The 19,433-nt window shown below is 38.4% G+C and overlaps 1 protein-coding gene and 1 pseudogene across 1 annotated transcript in view; both read right to left on the bottom strand.

Moving 5' to 3' along the window:
• The window catches only part of LOC140933317 (uncharacterized), a 225,109-nt pseudogene that overhangs the window by 45,535 nt on the left and 160,141 nt on the right, over positions 1-19,433 (bottom strand).
• LOC140934542 (uncharacterized) overlaps positions 2,755-19,433 on the bottom strand; it is a 35,786-nt gene continuing 19,107 nt past the window's right edge. Inside the window, exons 5-10 of the mRNA XM_073384148.1 lie at positions 18,692-18,804; positions 10,212-10,497; positions 9,251-9,322; positions 8,963-9,075; positions 3,613-3,811; positions 2,755-2,863 (exon numbers count right to left, since the gene is read on the bottom strand). Coding sequence (XP_073240249.1) covers positions 2,796-2,863; positions 3,613-3,811; positions 8,963-9,075; positions 9,251-9,322; positions 10,212-10,497; positions 18,692-18,804 — 851 coding nt within the window. The 3' untranslated portion in view covers positions 2,755-2,795. The remainder of the gene's footprint in view (positions 2,864-3,612; positions 3,812-8,962; positions 9,076-9,250; positions 9,323-10,211; positions 10,498-18,691; positions 18,805-19,433) is intronic.

Here is a 19,433-nt window from a genome sequence, read left to right as displayed (position 1 = left end):
GAAAACTTTCCTTATCCGGGGATCCCTGGATAATACTTGAGAGTTGAAAGAGATTCTTAGAGGCAATGTCAAAACCAACGCTCCAAGGATCAATTCGAAATTATTGAAGCCATTGCGCTTGAATTGTTACCCGGCATCTTTGTACAGTATTAAGGAATAACAATCAACTATGAAACAACTTGATGAATGACGAAAAATCTTTTAATCTTCATCATGGTAAACACTTTGTATTCTTTAAGAGCACAAAAAACTCGCTTTACCACATCATGCACCTGACTTCACTTTCTACATCCACAGATTAATAGTCTAGAAACAAAATAGATACTTATACTTGAAAAAATTCAATTTCTTAGCACAGGACAACAGATTTCCACATGACGGAATAAGATGTACTTAATCGACTTATGGGTTGAAGCAAAACTCGTAAAGTGAATTCAGGAGGAGCACTCACAGTTTTCTAAATCCGGTAAACTGTACAATCAACTCTCGCAATGCGAATACCTCGTTATTTTGGATAACAGGAAAATCTCTCCTGTTAAACACTTTTTTGCTATCAATTTCAATCCTTTCTTCTCCACTTCTTACGATTGACCTTCTTATCTCTCTGACGTTTTTAAAAAGAGAAATGTGCAAAAAGACGCAATTTTTCAAAGACCTTTTTTTCATTGCCCTACATATAATGGACGCTTGTTTTTAACCCTCTACACGAAACGATTGGAAACGACGATCATAGCGTAACACAGCGTTGCAACATTTTTGCGACATTGTTTTAAATGGTTACAACATTGTTCCAGCATTGCAATGCTGTGTTGCGCTAAAAATCGTCGTTGTGAATCGTCCCCTGTAACATCACCTTCAGTCCCAAGAGTGACCAACATCAATTTTTTCTAAACGATATCAATTCACAATCAACAGGAAAGGTTATGAGAAAAGGAAAATAAAATAATTATCTTAGGAAAAATGTTCTTAACAAATTCTTTCGACCGGTACTTCAAGGTAATGTAAGGAGATCAGTTTGGAGAATTTATTTGGAGATTTTGAGGGTTAAAGGGAAAAGAACAAGAGTCCTGGGTGTCCGCAATAATGGAGTTGACATTATCTTAGTCGGGGAAACTACTAAAGAGCTTAGGGCAACGCTTTATGAAAGTATATTTGGGGATATATGTCACCAGTTCATTATAGTGAACTGTGTGCGTAAAAATAAAAAAAACGATTCTTTTACAAATGAACGGTTCAACACGGTGCCCCGCTGCGAAAAAGGCAAAAAATTTACCCAGTTTACGAAATAAGCCCTAGACAGGGGCTATTGCGACAAAACCTTGAAATAAGGTTATTTGGAATTCGACTGCCTAAAACATTGTACGCGATAATCTCGCTTGTCGATCACGAAAGTCCCAATTAACTAAACTTGTGAACAAAACTCCTTTAGTCCTCATCAGTCATCACAGGCTTCTCTCCGCTTTTAATGAAACATCCAAAAAGTACAGAAGATTCCAGATTGACCGGGCTGTAAATTATACAGCTGGCGAGGAGCCGAGTTCCTAATAAGCTGTCGATAACCACACCCCGAGTTCAACGTTTGTTTGCCAGTTTGTTTACACCCACCATCAGTCCACTTTGAAAAAGGCCCCAGAGAAATCTTTCTTCTGCTGGATAAAACTAATAAAATTATCTCACGTTTATTTCACGTTTAGCTCAAAACTCTAACATTGAGGACATTTATCTCGGTTTTTTACTTCTGATTATAATCCGATGATATTGCACCTTCTGACGGACGATATGTATACTGAGAAGGCTTGTTTAACGTTTGTCTTACTATAGTCTGCCTGTTATTGGTCGCGACGTTTCTACACGGGAGGGGGGGAAGCAAAGTTTCATACGGGGAGGCTGCTCCCCGAAGTCCCACTCCTTTACCATTTTATATACCATTTTTGACAGGAAAGGTGCCCCTATATCATACCGTCTATTGACAAATGGTACCCCTTTCACGTACCTAGTTTACTACTTCTCGTTATTTTTAACTGCTTTAAAGGCAATGTATTTGAAATATGACTAAATCACAAAACCAGAAAGTTTTCTCGACCGAGTTTTTCACCGCGATTAAATACATCTGTTATCCCTTGGGGCGTTTTTTCTTTACAGAGCGAAATAACAAATTTCCTTACCCTTTCATATACCTGAAACCTGACAAAGGCACCCCATTCGGAAGAGCCTCCGCGTAAAGACCATTATAAGGAGTACACCCCACCCCACCCCACCCCCCTCGGGCGTTTGACTGCTGGTATTCATCAGGCCAATGTGTCGATTTTATGTGCGCAACCATTGGTGGCACAAAACAAAGAGACAAACAGTAAACGAGCCCTATCTGATGCACAAACCGTAATATATCCCTTTTACATTGATAATTTTTCGTCGATTTTGAGTAGATATAGTTCAAATTAAAAACTTACCAGTAATGTTTTAAGTCTTAAGTATTTTAGCTGTGATAGCTTTCACTTGTGTTCAATGTTTTAAAAAATTAACGAGACAACTTAAACAATTCCGGTCATAACATTGTTAAAACACTTAAGGAACTCTTCACTCCTTTCCCTTCTGTTCAGTCTCAATGGAGACAATGGTACACGTGTGTAATTGTACTGAGACTGTCGCGTGATTATGACTTGGATTAAAGATAAGGTATTTTTCCCTTTAACAATATTATTTCAAATTCTGATTACATCTCACTGCTACAACGTTGACACAAGATGCCATCGCAAATTGTTCCTTAAGGCAGTTAGCCATTTCAGTCATTTGTTTTACTCCGAAGCCTCGTCTTTCTCAGCCCAGACTTTCTCAATCTCATCCCAGGTTTCCTCCGACAAATCTGTTGAGTACATTGAGAAAGAAAACTTAAAAAACAATTCAATAACTGAAAACTATTGCTACAGTCTCAAAATCAAACAAAGCTCAAATTCCCCTCACCCCCAGCGATGATTGTTAACAACACCTTACTGTAGCTAAAATTTGGGCAAACGGAATCTACAACAAAATTGATATACTTAAACCTGGCCATTAAAAGTTATGGTGAAAAAAAGTTGGCTTGTACATCCAAAAGGAATACATGCAAAACGCTTTCAAAGGTTCTTTTTCCATACCCTCACATTCCCTGTGCTAACATAGTAAATGGCTCGCTGGAGGTGATCGTATTTGTTACTTAATTCCCCACATGTCATGGTCTTAATCCGGCCTTCGATGACATAGTCCTAGTCCTTCTTATAATCAATAACATCTAAAATATTTTTATTACAACCAATCGAAATCATAATTTTTATCGCGTTAATGACTTTAATTAGTTCTCAGTAACTGGTTGTTATTATCATCGTGATCGTAATCATTCTATTAATTAACCTACATCATTCCATAGCACAAGAGCTAAAGTATTGCAGAGAAGAACACTGCAATTTTGTCGTGAAGGAGACTTCTAAGCCGGTCGGTTTTTCATTTAATCAACCATATTGGCAGAGGAGTTAACACAAGCTGTATTTGGAAAAAATGTCGTTTTCATTTTAGTGAACAGAAGTCCAGGAGAGTTTCTCGTGTCCTGTTTTTCCTGTGTCACGTGTCATATCTTACCAGAGATGATCTTCAAAACAATTGCATATCCCTGAAGTTTTTCTTCGTCAAAGAATTTCGGGAAACTGAACGTTGAATCATTCTTCATGGCAGGTACAAAAATGGTTCGTAGAAATTCACAATCTGCATCATTGAGAGGCTTGTCAAGAGTCAACACTCTCTTGTCGTCTGTTGGCGTTGTTGACATCGCTTCTTCAAACTGCAAAGCGATGAGTTAAAAATTTTGTGCTTAATTGGTAGATTGGGTCAGTTCTTCACCGGCGAAAAATGTCTGCGCATGCTCTACTAAAAATGACACGTGATCTATTTCGCGCAATGTCATTGGCTCTGAGGCAAAAATGCTGGTTGAGATAAAAAAAGTAATGGCTGCTTTTTTGACAGTGATAGCGTTGTGGTTTTCTTGCCATAGTAAGAGATCAAAAAACATTTTGGTGAAAGTTTTGAGTGGAATGTTTTCTCTAGAAAATGTAGCGCCTTGGAAACGGCGGACAAACCCAGTGGTGGGTATTTGTTGGAGATATTGGCTTTGCAATCGCCGGCATGGGTGCGAAAGGCATGCCAAAAAGGTGGGTAATTTTGACTTTCTATGCTTACTGTTAGTTTCGTGCACATCGGTACAACAGGAAATTGTAAAGAAGTGAAAGAAAAATTATTGGGCTTTGTTATGTATATAAATTAGCTTGTACCGCTGTGCACGGAAGCGGCAGTTGTGTTAAACGTGTGGACCGTTTTCGTACCAAATATCGACTTGCATCTTTGAAGTTCAGGGACCCTCTGGAGGTCTAGTTCAGTGTATCCTCAAACATTCGAATTTTTATTTATTAAGCTTCGCTGGCATTTTATGCTCAGGTTAAAGTTTCTCGCCCCACAGTCCAACACAAGAGAAAATTGAAAGGTACAGCTGGTGGAGGGTCGTTTGAGCAACAGAATAATAATCATTATAATTATAATTAATAGGAAGACCGCTAAATCTAAATCAGCGCGTTTTCTCTTTAGAATGTGTGTCAAATGGGACACGATTTTGATCGATCGAAAGTGAAAAAAATAGTATTTTCCCTAGAGACCGTACATGCATTATGCGTGCACAAAGTTGTTTTTTTAACTGAGAACAAAAATGGCCCTATCATGTTTGGCACCTTATATTACAATTTAAACTATTTGCTGAACGTTTGCTGGAAGTTATTCTGTACTCGTACTTAGACATCTTTTTTAATCAGCCATTTCAGGTGGATTGTTCCATAATAATTTGCCCCTCTGTATTTCACTGAGAATTCTTTGGCTGTTAATCTATGTATACGTGTATGTTGTGCACAGTTAATTTTGTATCTCAGCATAAATATTTTTTTTTCTTTTATTTTTAGCATACATTGCCATACACAAAAAGAACAGAAAATTATAAATTAACTGCAATAAAAAATTGACTACAATATTAGAATAAAATTTTATATTAGATGCTGATCAGGTATATTTGTGATAATTATGTAAAGTCTTTTTTTGTGAAATAATCTTGAAAAATAGCAGGTAATGTTCCAAAGAAGGATAAAAGTGTAATGAGATCTACATGTAATGAATGAATAAAAATGTTTTGGCTTTTCATAAACTGAGAATTGTCTAAAATAAAAAGGCAGAGCTGTCATTAGGGGCCGTAACCCATAACACCTGTTACAGCTGAGCTCACTTGATGTTACAGGTGATCAAAGTGGAAAGCTGAAGGTGGTAATTTAAATTTTTGGGATCTGTATTGGGTGAATCTTCATTTGCTATGGCTGTTTCAAAACGTAATGACAGCCCTGAAAAGGGATGGTTATATCTCTGTAGAGCAATCCTTGGAGTTATTATTTTTTTTTTTACACCAGCATACTTGCCGTCTTTGGGTCACAGAAGATTGCTAGCATTGGGGGTTTACCTGTACTGTGTATTTATTAATTGTGATTGAGTACTTTTAAGTTTTATAATATGTATACGCATAATCAGTTCTTGTTTTGCCAAAAAATGCTTTCCAAAATATGGGTTTTCTTATTTACAATGTCAGCTAGAGCCAAGAATTGGCACATCATGCTTGTTAGTTTCAGCCGGTGAGAAATTTGGTACATTAAGTACAAACTTGTCCAGTTTTCAATTCCAAACCTTTGTCAAATTCATGGTTGCATGATTGGTGCATGCACAGCAAAACATTAATTTTTGACATTGTTTCATTTTCTTCAACAAAAGACCAATTTACATAACTTAAAAAAAGGGTAAGAAAATACATGTAACTTAAAAATAATATACATTTCCTTTCTTTAAGTTCCATCATGAGGTCACATAGTATTACATCTTTCTGATTGTTGAGTGTTGGATTTTCTTTTGTACATGTATCAAATTCATCCATGAATTGGCTCACAGGAGGCAATGACTATGATCGATAAGAGTGCAGTCAGACCCTTCAGAGTATTATTGTACACTGTAGCATCCCATCAACACTGTAGCCAGTTTCAAATGGTAAGTTGTTCGTAATTAAATTTTTATATCATCTGGAATATTAAGATAAAGAGAACTACTGGTAAATGAAATTATAAGCACCACTTTATGGACAGCTCATTATTACAGACAGTTTTCTTTGTCCACAGAGAACCCAAACAGTGTATTAGCTAAGAAATAATAATTTGAATGTACATGTAGTAACACTGTATTAGCTGATAAGATAGTTATCTTGAGGTGTAACTGTCGCATCCGACTCGCCTGACAAGCAAGCACTTGACACTGGCAATGTTAACGATCTCTGATTCAAATCCCTTGTAAAACGAATCATAAAGAAACAGGAACACAGGTTCTTACATCTTATGTTATTAGCTACTACAGCATAAATGCATCTTAGAATTATTCCATTGGCTAATACAGCATTTGAGTTCACTGTGTCCAGTCTTTGGGCCGTAGCAAAAGGGGACTGCTCTACACTGTACGCTGTAGCTGTAAGCAAAGTACCAAGCTTTTTGAGAAAAATCTACTTTTCAGCATAAAACAACCAAATCTGGCTATTTAATGCAAAATCAGGTGAAAAAGTCAGCAAAAGGCGATTTGTAGGTTTTTTGATTAAGGGATAGGTAGCATGATGGTCATGGACCGCTTGCATGTGTATATCCAACAGTGTTTATTTACTGTGCAATATCAGGGCTGTCAAAAAGTTTTTAAGTAGCAGGCTCATAATAAAATAATAGTAGGCGGCTTTGGAACTCGCATTATATGAAGTTGAGTTTCTTCTTAGTTGTTGGCTAAGGCAGTGTTGAAGTAGTGACATGCTAACATACTTTATTGTTCATTTCTCTTCAGAAAAGATTGATTGATCCTGAATCAAACAAAGTGCAGCTTCACAAACAAGATTTTTGAAGAACAAATGTGTATTCAAGCAAAGTATATGTCCCTGACAGTGTCAATAAAATTTATTAATGGAAAGATCTGGGTTTTTACTCCTTTGTAGCACTTTTGACTACTCATCACTTTTCTAACCTATATAGTAAAAAGATCATATAGTATAATCAGTATTTTTTCCAACTAACATATTTGCAATCAAAGTTCTCTTCTTTTAGGTATAGTATTGCCCTAATTTTAAAAATTTCATTATCTTATTCAGATCAAGCACAGTAACCATTGAAAAGAAAAAAAGAAAAAAAAAACCTGCTCGATCATAGACGGCTTTAAAGTTAGGGGTTGATATTAAAATTGCAATGAAAAGAACATGAATGCAGACACTACAGTTCATTTAGCTCATGTTCAAGCTTTTTTTATAAATTAGAAAGTCTTGCTGGAGAAGACATAATTTTGCTTTATCTTTTCGGTAAAAAAAAGTAACAAAATAACTTCCAGGTGTCTAAGCAATTTCAAAGGACCCATAGTGTCTTATTTCTCCGCTGCATAGAGCTGTGAACAAAGCCCGTTCTTTCTAGTGACCCGGCTTTCATCAAAAATATTGTTGGCCTTCGTGATCGTGAAGGGTGCAAAGTTGAATCCGGTAAACCGGCCAAAACGCGAGCATCGCAGGGAACGAACCCCATAGGAATAGGTGAAAAAGGATAATAAAAAGTCTAGGCTATTCTAAAAATATCCGTATATGCATTTGCAACTCATATTATAGCCGCAATTTCACTTCTTTCCACGGGAATAAACAAACGATGGATGTATTGCCGCCATTTTGAATTTGGCAATGTCACGTGGTCGCGCGTCGACCAATCAGACAATTTTCGCCGGTGAAGGGTCAGTTCAGTGTCTGCCGATGCGCATGCTCATCTATCGTGCTCCTAGGTAACAGTGATTTCAAGTCAGCCGCAGGCGAATTAGCGTCTATTTCGTTGTTCAAACGTTAAAAGTGAATGGGCAAGAGAATGTATTCTACCAATCACATAAAAAATATCGGTATGATCCCTACGCCTTAAAATAATGTATGATATTGTGATACCCAAATAAGGAAATGATCCCTTCAAGTTACATCATATTAAAAATAACTAAAAGCCAGTCAAACAGGCTATACGTATACTAGTCACTACATAAAATAACTTTTGAGATTATCTTATTGAGACACCACTGCTTTTAATTCATGAGATAAAAACGTCATCGACCTTGATTCATTAAAGAGATACCACTTCAAAAAAGGGCCCGACTGATCCCTTCTATACTACTACCATAGCATCGGAATGGATGCCTATTAGTGATTTCAGCAAACACCGGTACCCTGAACAGCCCATAACCATTGGCTATTCAGGATAAAGGAAACGTTCAACCCACTTCAAGTCGTAGGGAAAGCGGTTTGCTTGCGGAAAACTCATATAATTTGAACAATTCGTCTAATCTCTTAATGCCTTTGTGCTAATGGTGTTGTCTTTCGACTGGACGATTGCGTACTTTCTAGGAAATCATGTCGCGTGGTTTAACACGTAGCTCAAGTTGTTGTTTTGTGGGAAAACCTTCGGATTTGTTTGCGTTTATTTTCTAGGTGAATTTTAAATGAAAGGCTCTATATAATTATAATTAATTATGCCACTGGAATATGAAGTTGTTTTTAAATTTTTCCTCTTGAAAGTTGTTTTGCCACTGAATCTTTGGTTCACCCGGCATTTTTGTTTAACACTGGCTTGAATTTAGGTCACTTATGACGTCATATCCCGTACCCATTACAATCCATTGTAACCAAAGTTATATGTACCTGATGAATTTTAAGTTAAAAAGTAATTGGAAGGAAGAAACTCTGGCCTTAAATCATTTGGAAAAGGAAAATTGGGCGAAAAACTTTGGGGCGGTGGCCTTCACCCAGTCTCAAACCAATCACTCGTTCCAGAGTAAAAAGAACCGATTATTAGTAAGTTGTAATCGTTCTTACCCACTGAAGGTACTTTTTGACTCGCCCTTTACGCTCTTCTCTGTTCTTGGTAGGTTTCAAAACTGAAGTTGTGATTTCCTCCAGCTTCGTGCTATCTTCGTTTGTGAACGAATCTAAGATATAAAAATAGAGAGTAGCTTTTGCTGACAATACACTGAATTTTGTTCACAATAACACTGAATTTCGCAGTTGCCAATCTTGAATCTTGTTTAATGTTGACTTTGGCCACTTCTGGCATTGAAAGGGTTAAACCGTTCTATGATGACAAAAGCGCGGAAGGACACTTACCTCCAGGTTGGTCCAAAGGACCATCTGAGACCCGAGGAGGGGGAGGAGGGGGGTCAGAGCCCCAGCCCCTCTCTAACTTCAAAGATTTTTGACACAATGAAGTAATTTTAGACATCATATTGCTGTCGTCGTGTTGTCTCAAAGTAAGCAATTAAGTGAAGAATACTTAAATGAAAAACCTGTATGATGAACTCAAAAATAATGTTGGCCATCACATTAATAATTTTTATTATTCATTCAAAATATTTCCCCAATTCTGATTGGCTAAAAGCACACGCATATTTCACCATAACCAGTTACTGGCGACCAAATTTGGAAGAATTTTGTATTTAACGAGGAAATGACGTTAAAAATGCAGCCCGCTACAAGTTAAGGCACTGTTACTGAGAAGACCTGGGGACGAGATTGAGTTGTTTTGGTTGTGAAAAAAAAAATGGCGGACATTTCACTCGTTTCAAGAGTAAGAACTACAGCTGGAACTAGGGGAAATAATAGCTAAAAACATGGCAAAAACAGCAAGAAGACAACTCAGAGGGCGACTTCTGCTATTTGGAGAATATTTGCGGAGCTGGACAAACCTAAACGTACAGTATCGAAGATGAACTTAACATCGATGCAGGTAAGCATGTTTCAGCTATGTTTTTTCGGAGGTTGTTATCGATCTGCCTTATTCTTCATATCCTACGAAAGCCGAATTCATTAATTGCTAATTAAACAATAGAAGTGATGTCATTCTGAAGTCATTTATTGTTAAAGAAACTGGACCCATAAGCCATCTTGGATCCGCCATTTTGAATTAATTAAGTGTATTCCATTCTAGATCTCCCTGAGTACTATTTTAAGAGGAATTTAAAATAATGTAAATACATACAGATTCGTGGAAAGAGAGGTATAACTCTAGCGACGGGGTTGGTCACTAAAAGTCGAGAATAGTTTAACCGAAAACAAATATTGATCTTACCTATGAAAGAGCTCTCCATGTCCCCCACCAAGCTGACTGCGGTGTTTTTGTAATCTTCCTCCTCGTCTTCTTTACATCTGTTTACAGGTTTACCAACAAACTCTCCCTTGGGGAGTTCCAATCGATTTTTGTCCTTGTTCAAGACGACACGGCAACCCTGGAACAGGATTGGACCACGTTTATCCGTCCTTGTTGCTATATTTGGAGGGATAGTCACATTTATGTATTTTCCTTTCATCTGAGAGAGGAAATGCAAGGGGATATTGATTCCTGCATCTGCTTCCACCTTTAAAACTGATACAAACAAGTCATTGAATAGAGTATTTTTGCCCACGCAATGGCGAGATTTTAAGAAAGCCTGGCCCGGGGGAAAGGGAGCGTGTTGGGGATCTCAATTGACGGGGATAATAGAAATCTTCTCTTCCGGGATTTTTTTGGGTAGGAAACTTTGGCAAGTATTTTTTGGGGTGGCTTGATTTAAAAGATATTTTTTGGGTATTCAACACAATCTGAAGATTCGTTTTAGTGCCTGCGTATCCCCGCCTTGTGGCTCTGCGAGTCACAACTAAACCTGTTTTTTTGAGGTTGTTTTAATAGCAGAGCTCTCGCGTGCGCGAAGGGCGCGTAGAGGAGCACCATGGGTAAGAAAATTTGGCAATCTATGCATCCAAGAAATTTTGGTTCTGAGAAAATCGTCCGTGAGGCGTACTTCCCTACGTAGGTCCACCCCTTCATGTAAGCCGGGATTGAATTTTGCATTTTGAGTACCCGTACGTTTCGATACGTTTCGGCAGTAAATCGCATAGCTTCTCGGACTTTTAGCGATAAAAACAACAACAACAAAGCCGATTCTTTCTTTCGATTAAATTTTATTGTCTACATTGACATGGATAATAGAGACAGAGTTAGAGCGAGAGTAAAAAACAAAGGAGACCAATTTCTTTGGAAGAAAAACATCAAAATTTTATAGCGGTGGTCAGAAAAAGGAAAAATGCTAGCGGCCATCAAGGTAAAAATGAGCGGCAGCGAAAGAAAAAAGTGAACAGGAACACATAAAACGTGTAACTAGGAAGTTTCTGGAACTTTCTAGATAAACTAACATCAACCTAACCTGACTCGTAATCTCCTCACCCTTATCCTAACCTTACTCTAAAACCTGGTTTCCATATGATCGCCTCGATCGCCTTAAAGACAAGACACACGGGGGCGTCAGCGATGTCTTTGGGTGAGACAATAGAATTTTTGCGCGTGTTTCGCAAACAAGCATAACATAATCATGGATTTTAATCGGAGAGCGAACTTCGTTCCCCGCTATCTGCTTTTTCTCTCGATTTTACGGCGTCGAGCTGCTAGAAGAGTTCCACGACTGTAGTATCACTTCTAGAACTTGATATTTCTGAATTTAGCTAATTTCAAAGAGCGCCCATACTTGGTGCGAACGTTTTTGTATTATTTTTTTTCGACTGCAGCGCCGTCAAGGCCGAATTTATTCTCGATTACTAGAATAAAAGTGAGGATTTCTGGGATAGCCTTGGATCGTCCCAATCGTCTTAGCTGTCTGAGAGCTTTTCCATATGACCGCTAAAAAATTTACATGATCACCCCAATCGTCGACCATATAAAACTCAATTCAATCCAAGCGATCGAGGTCGTTTCAGTCGCCCAGGTCGTTTGTGATCGTCCGGTTAGCGTTTCCATATGATCTTTTCAATCGTCTAAACATTAAGGACGGCGAAAACAGCGAAAACATCGCTTAAAAATTAAATTCATGTTCATTCAAACTTCGTTGCGACAGTTCCAACTCATTTACTTTCTCAAATGTAGGCGAACTCTCTTGGAGTTGAATTCCTAAAAACCATATCCAAGTTCAGAATGGGAACGAAAATTTCGTAGCAGCTTGTTTACGCAAATCCAGAAAACGCAAAATTAGGCATTTTCAAGTCCTAGTCATACAATGACGGCAAAGAAATGTACAAAAAAGCGTGATGCACGTGCCAAGTTATTGTTTTGCTAATCTTAACCTATTGCTTTGTTTGACGATCCCGTCAGCGTCGCCGTCGTCGGATCTTAAGTTCCCTTTTACTTGCGACTACTGGGACGATTGGGACGATCTCCACGATCATAATTAAGGAAACCAGGCTTAACCCTAACACTAAACCCAACCTAACCCTAACTCTAACTTAACCCTATCCCTCACCCTAACCTAACCCTAACCCTAACCCTAACTTAACCCTTACCCTAACCCTAACCCTAACCAAACCCTAACTCGAGCTTTCCTAGCTTCCATGATTGCCACGAAAACCCTCCTGTTAATGGTCATGGAGATTGCAGGGCGTGAAAATGGCGGGAAAGCGAAAAACTGTCGAGTTCTGAGTCGAGTTCGGGCTCAGTATATAGGCATCCTCGGAAGTTTCTCGTTGCAGTCGTGCCAAAAAACGGCAAAGAAAAGCCCAAAAAAGTGTGCTGCACGAGCAAAGTTCTTTTTTTTTTACTAATTAGACCTACAGATTCTTTTTGGCTGTTTTCGTTGCCGTCGTCGTTTAGCATTACACGATTTTATATTTTATTTGAGTAAACTATAGATATTAGACTAACGAGAGCTTTTCTTTTAGTCCTGGCTAAATCTATAGAGTGTTTTCACATGACGTTTTGATGGCCATATTGGTGTCCCAAAACAATGAAACGGTGGCCACGTTGGTGTCCCAAACCAGTCCTGTGGGAGTTGAGTTCCTTTTTTATGCAAAAATAGATGCTGGCCACGTGAGTGAAAACACTCTATATATAGTATGCTCTGATTAGTCAAAATATGACACGTGAGTCCATGCGGAAAATTTATGCAGCATCTGGAAACTTGTTTTTCGATAGCTGAAGCTGACAGAGTGTTGTGTCACCTTGTGGTGGTTTTAAATGTCTTTTTCCACTTGATGTACAAACTGAAATACAGCTGCTACCAAGAATATTTTGTTTGGCTGGTTTGCTTATAGGGTTCTTATCGGAAATCCCATCTCGGAAAGCATCTTTTTCAAAAATGAGCTTAATACTCACTTCACCTTGCTTGATGCGTAAGACAGAGTTCTGTCAGAGTGATAGATTCCCAACCTAACCCTAACCTAACTTAACCCTAGCCCTCACCCTAAGCTATCCCTAACCCTAACCCTAACCCTAACTTAACCCTTACCCTAACCCTAACCCTAACCAAACCCTAACTCGAGCTTTCCTAGCTTCCATGATTGCCACGAAAACCCTCCCGTTTATGGTCAAGGAAATTACAGGGCGTGAAAATGGCGGGAAAGCGAAAAACTGTCGAGTTCTGAGTCGAGTTCGGGCTTAGTATATAGGCATCCTCGGAAGTTTCTCGTTGCAGTCGTGCCAAAAAACGGCAAAGAAATGTCCAAAAAAGTGTGCTTCTCGAGCAAAGTTCTTTTTTTTTACTAATTAGACCTACAGATTCTTTTTGGCTGTTTTCGTTGCCGTCGCCGTTTAGCATTACACGATTTTATATTTTATTTGAGTAAACTATAGATATTAGACTAACGAGAGCTTTTCTTTTAGCCCTGGCTAAATCTATAGAGTGTTTTCACATGACGTTTTGATGGCCATATTGGTGTCCCAAAACAATGAAACGGTGGCCACGTTGTTGTCCCAAACCAGTCCTGTGGGAGTTGAGTTCCTTTTTATGCAAAAATAGATGCTGGCCACGTGAGTGAAAACACTCTATATATAGTATGCTCTGATTAGTCAAAATATGACACGTGAGTTCATGCGGAAAATTTATGCAGCATCTGGAAACTTGTTTTTCGATAGCTGAAGCTGACAGAGTGTTGTGTCATCTTGTGGTGGTTTTAAATGTCGTTTTCCACTTGATGTACAAACTGAAATACAGCTGCTACCAAGAATATTTTGTTTGGCTGGTTTGCTTATAGGGTTCTTATCGGAAATCCCATCTCGGAAAGCATCTTTTTCAAAAATGAGCTTAATACTCACTTCACCTTGCTTGATGCGTAAGACAGAGTTCTGTCAGAGTGATAATCCCTCAGGGTAGTGAGGGGTGATAATCCTCTGTCTGAGTGATAATCCCCCAGGGTAAAGAGAGGTGATTATCCTCCCTCAGAGTGATAGTCCCTCGGGGTAGTGGGGGTGCTAATCCTCTCTTGGAGTGTTGATCCCCCCGGGTAGCGAGAGGTGACAATCCTTCCTCGGAGTGATAATTCTCAGTGTCGTGAGAGGTGATGATCGTCATTAGGGGGTGATAATCCCCCAGGGTAGCGAGAAGTGGTGATCCTCTCTCGAAGTGATAATCTCCCAAGGTTGAGATTGAGAGGTGATAATCCTCCTTGGGTACAGAGAGGTGAAAAGAGCTCCGTTAATTGCCGGTTTGTTTACACCCACCATCAGTCCACATTGAAAAAGGCACAAGACAAATCTTTCTTTCTACTGGATAAAACTAATAAAATTATTTCACGTTTATTTGTCGTTTAGCTCAAAACTCTAACATTGTGGACATCTATCTCGGTTATTTACTTCTGATTAATATAATCCGATGATATTGCACCTTCTGGGGGACGATAAACCAGAACGTTTTCTCGACCGAGTTTTTCACCGCGATTAAATACATGTTACCCCTTGGAGTGTCTTTTTTACAAAGCGAAATAACAGATTTCCGTACCCTTTCATATACCTGAAACCTGACAAAGGTACCCCATTCCGGGGAGCCTCCGCGTAAAGACCATTATAGGGGGTACATCCCACCGAACCCCCCTCGGGAGTTTGACCGCTGGCATTCATCAGGCGTTGGTGTCGATTTTACGTGCGCAACCATTGGTGGCACAAAACAAAGAGACAAACCATAAACGAGCCCTATCTGATGCACAAACCGTGATATATCCCTTTTATATTGATATTTTTCCGTCGATTTTGAGTAGATATAGTTCAAATTAAAAACTTACCATTAACTAAGTCTTAAGTATTTTAGCTGTGATAGCTTTCACTTGTGTTTAATGTTTTACAAAATTAACGAGGCAACTTAAAAAATTCCGGTCATAATGTTGTTAAAACACTTAAGGAACTCTTCACTCCTTTCCCTTCTGTTCAGTCTCAATGGGGACAATGGTACACGTGTGTAATTGTGCTGAGACCGTCACGTGATAATGACTTGGATTAAAGGTAAGACACAGGGTGTCCCAAAAGTTCGTTCCTCTAATTTCATGCACAATAACGTTTTATCAAAACTTTATTTTTACATCAAATTTCTAGCAGATGTTTATCTCTCTATTGAGTACATGTATTCAAAATTTCAGTAACTGGCATGCCCTTTTTGTTTTTGTTTTTGTTTTTTTTTATCACATTCTGTAGCCGTTGCGGCATGAAGTGGGATTGCGTGTAGACCCACAGATGATCCATTTTGAGCTTTTTTATCACCTGCTGCGTAGAAGCCAGTGCAGGCCTCAAACAATATTTGTTTAGTTTAGGCAGCTGAACAAAATATATATTTTGGGCATTTATCCAAAAAAGAGAATCATACCGGCCTCCTTCCACAGGAAGGCTTTTGAACTTCCTTACAAATTTGAGACGAGCTGGGCGTTACTTAGCAGATTAAGCAGAGGTTTTTTTGCCATGTCAGGGGCCTCTAATTTTAGTAATTTTAAACATTTTAAACAGCTTTTCATGATCCTTTCTAGACTTTGCTTGCTAACTATGTGAGAGCTTCCTCGTCGAGTCTCCTATTTTGTATCTAGCCTTCTTTAAAACTATTTTAACTGCATTATTTAGGACTTTTGGTCTTCTCCTTCGTTTCTTGCCTTCAAAAGCTTCATTTCTCCATGTTCATTTTAATCACCCAACATTTGGATTTTCCCAGTTTTTTTAGCAGTTTCTTCAACAGATAAGCCAATAAATTGAAGTATACATGCTTATGTTCTCACGTATTAGAACGTTTTTACGTTAAGGAAGTTAATCTTTCGTGATATTCACAAAAAACAAGGAAGGAGTTCGAGCAATTCGGGCTATAAAATACAAAAACTATGTGGCTGGAAAATATACTCGCGCACGCGCACCTTTGGCGCGGAAGTACACAAATCGAATATTCGAGTCAAATGATAGCACAACAAGGATGAAAATAGTGAATTAGTTTGAAAGTCACAACTTTTGTTTAAATGATTTGCTTACCAAGTCCAATCGAACTGATACAGACTTATAACATAGAGGAACGAACTTTTGGGACACCCTGTATTTTTTCCCTTTTACAATATTATTTCAAATTCTGATTACATCTCGCTGCTTCAACGTTGACAAAAGATGCCATCGCAAAATTGTTCCTTAACGCAGTCAGCCATTTCAGTCATTTGTTTTACTCCGAAGCCTCGTCTTTCTCGGCCCAGACTTTCTCAATCTCATCCCAGGTTTCCTCCGACAAATCTGTTCAGTACATTGAGAAAGAAAACTTAAAAGACAGTTCAATAACTGAAAATTATTGCTACAGTCTCAAAATCAAACAAAGCTCAACCCAGCGAAAATTGTTAACAACTGTAGTTAAAACTAGCGCAGACAATCTACGACAAAATTGATATACTTAAACCTGGCCATAAAAAGTTATGGTGTAAAAAAAGTTGGCTTGTACATCCAAAAGAAATACATGCGAAACGCTTTTAAAGGCTCTTTTTCCATACCCTCACATTTCCTATGCTAACATAGTAAATGGCTCGCTGGAGGTGATCGTATTTGTTACTTAATTCCCTACATGCCATGGTCTTTATCCGACCTTTGATGACATGGTCCTAATCCTTCTTATAATCAATATAATCTAAAAGATTTTTATTAGCAACAATCGAAATCATAATTTTTTTCGCGTTAATGACTTTGATTAGTTTTCAGTAACTGGTTGCTATTATTATCGTGATCATAATCATTCTATTAATTAACCTACATCATTCCATAGCACAAGAGCTAAAGCATTGCAGAAAAGAACACTGTAATTTTGTCCTGAAGGGGACTTCTCAGCCGGCCGGTTTTTCCACTGAATCAACTATATTGGCAGAGCAGTTAGCACAAGCTGTATTTGGAAAAAAACCTCGTTTTCAATTTAGTGACCAAAAGTCCAGGAGAGTTTCTCGTGTTCTGTTTTTCCTGTCTATGTGTCACCTGTCATATCTTACCAGAGATAATCTTCAAAACAATTGCATATCCCTGAAGTTTTTCTTCGTCAAAGAATATCGGGAAACTGAACATTGAATGATTCTTCGTGGCAGGTACGAAAATGGTTCGTAGAAATTCACAATCTGCATCATTGAGAGGCTTGTCAAGAGTCAACTCTCTCTTGCCCTCTGGATCTCTTGGCGTTGTTGACAGCGCTTCTTCAAACTGCAAAGCGATGAGTTGAAAATTTTGTGCTTAATTGGTAGATTGGCTCAGTACAGTGTCTGCTGATGCGCACGTTCATCTAGCGTGCTCCTAGGTAACAGTGATTTTAAGTCAGCTGCAGGCGAGTTAGCGACTCTTTCGTTGTTCAAACGTTAAAAGTGAATGGGCAAGAGGACGTATTCTACCAATCACATAAAAAATATCGCTATGATCCCTACGCCTTAAAATAATGTATGATATTGTGATACCCAAATAAAGAAATGATCTCTTCAAGTTACATCATATTAAAAATAACTAAAAGCCCGTCAAACACGCCATACGTATACTAGTCACTACATAAAATACCTTTTGAGATTATCTTATTGAGACACCACTGCTTTTAATTCATGAGATAAAAACGTCATCGACCTTGATTCACTAAAGAGATACTACTTCAAAAAAGGGCCAGACTGGTCCCATCTATACTACTACCATAGCATCGGAATGGATGCCTATTAGTGATTTCAGCAAACACCGGTACCCTGAACAGCCCATAACCATTGGCTATTCAGGATAAAGGAAACGTTCAACACACTTCAAGTCGTAGGGAAAGCGGTTTGCTTGCGGAAAACTCATATAATTTGAACAATTCGTCTAATCTCTTAATGCCTTTGTGCTAATGGTGTTGTCTTTCGACTGGAGGATTGCGTACTTTCTAGGAAATCATGTCGCGCGGTTTAACGCGTAGCTCAAGTTGTTGTTTTGTGCGAAAACCTTATGCTCTATATAATTATAATTAATTATGCCACTGGAATATGAAGTTGTTTTTAAATTTCTCCTCTTGAAAGTTGTTTTGCCACTGAATCTTTGGTTCACCCGGCATTTGTGTTTAACACTGGCTTGACTTTAGGTCACTTATGACGTCATATCCCGTACCCACTACAATCCATTGTAACCAAAGTTATATGTACCTGATGAATTTTAAGTTAAAAAGTAATTGGAAGGAAGAAACTCTGGCCTTAAATCATTTGGAAAAGGAAAATTGGGCGAAAAACTTTGGGGCGGTGGCCTTCACCCAGCCTCAAACCTGTCGCTCGTTCCAGAGTAAAAAGAACCGATTATTAGTAAGTTGTAATCGTTCTTACCCACTGAAGGTACTTTTTGACTCGCTCTTTACGCTCTTCTCTGTTCTTGGTGGGTTTCAAAACTGAAGTTGTGATTTCCTCCAGCTTCGTGCTATCTTCGTTTGTAAACGAATCTAAGATATAAAAGTAGAGAGGAGCTTTTGCTGACAATACACTGAATTTTGTTCACAATAACACTGAATTTCACAATTGCCAAATAAAATTTGGATCCTGTTTAATGTTGACTTTGGCCACTTCTGGCATTGAAAGGGTGAAACTGTTCTATGATGACAAAAGCGCGGAAGGACACTTACCTCCAGGTTGAATTCAAATGAGAACGGGCCTTTTTCTTGCATACCGGGATATGTTTTCGACTTTGTCCCAACACCTCTAGCATCTAGAGGTGTTGGCCTTTTCATTCACGAATCACTAAATTACACAGTTTTAGAAAAGATCTGTAATGAAGCTTTTCAAGCCCCTTGGATTGAAATATCTTTTGCAAATAACAAAAACATTGTCTGTGGTATAATATATCGCCAACACAATTCTCCGGATCAGTTCATGTCTTACTACGAAGAAACCATCGAAAAATTGACATCTCTTAATAAAAATGTATTTATCATGGGCGATTTCAACATAGATCTATTGAAATGCGAAACATCTCAAATTAGCCATGACTTCTTAATGTCCTTACAAAGTTGCTATCTCATTCCAACAGTTGATAAGCCCACTCGAGTCCATAGGAACTCAGCTACGTTAATTG

The sequence above is a fragment of the Porites lutea genome, chromosome 4, assembly GCF_958299795.1.
Source record: "Porites lutea chromosome 4, jaPorLute2.1, whole genome shotgun sequence".
NCBI classification, from domain to species: domain Eukaryota; kingdom Metazoa; phylum Cnidaria; class Anthozoa; order Scleractinia; family Poritidae; genus Porites; species Porites lutea.
This window is presented reverse-complemented; position numbering and strand designations above follow the sequence as displayed.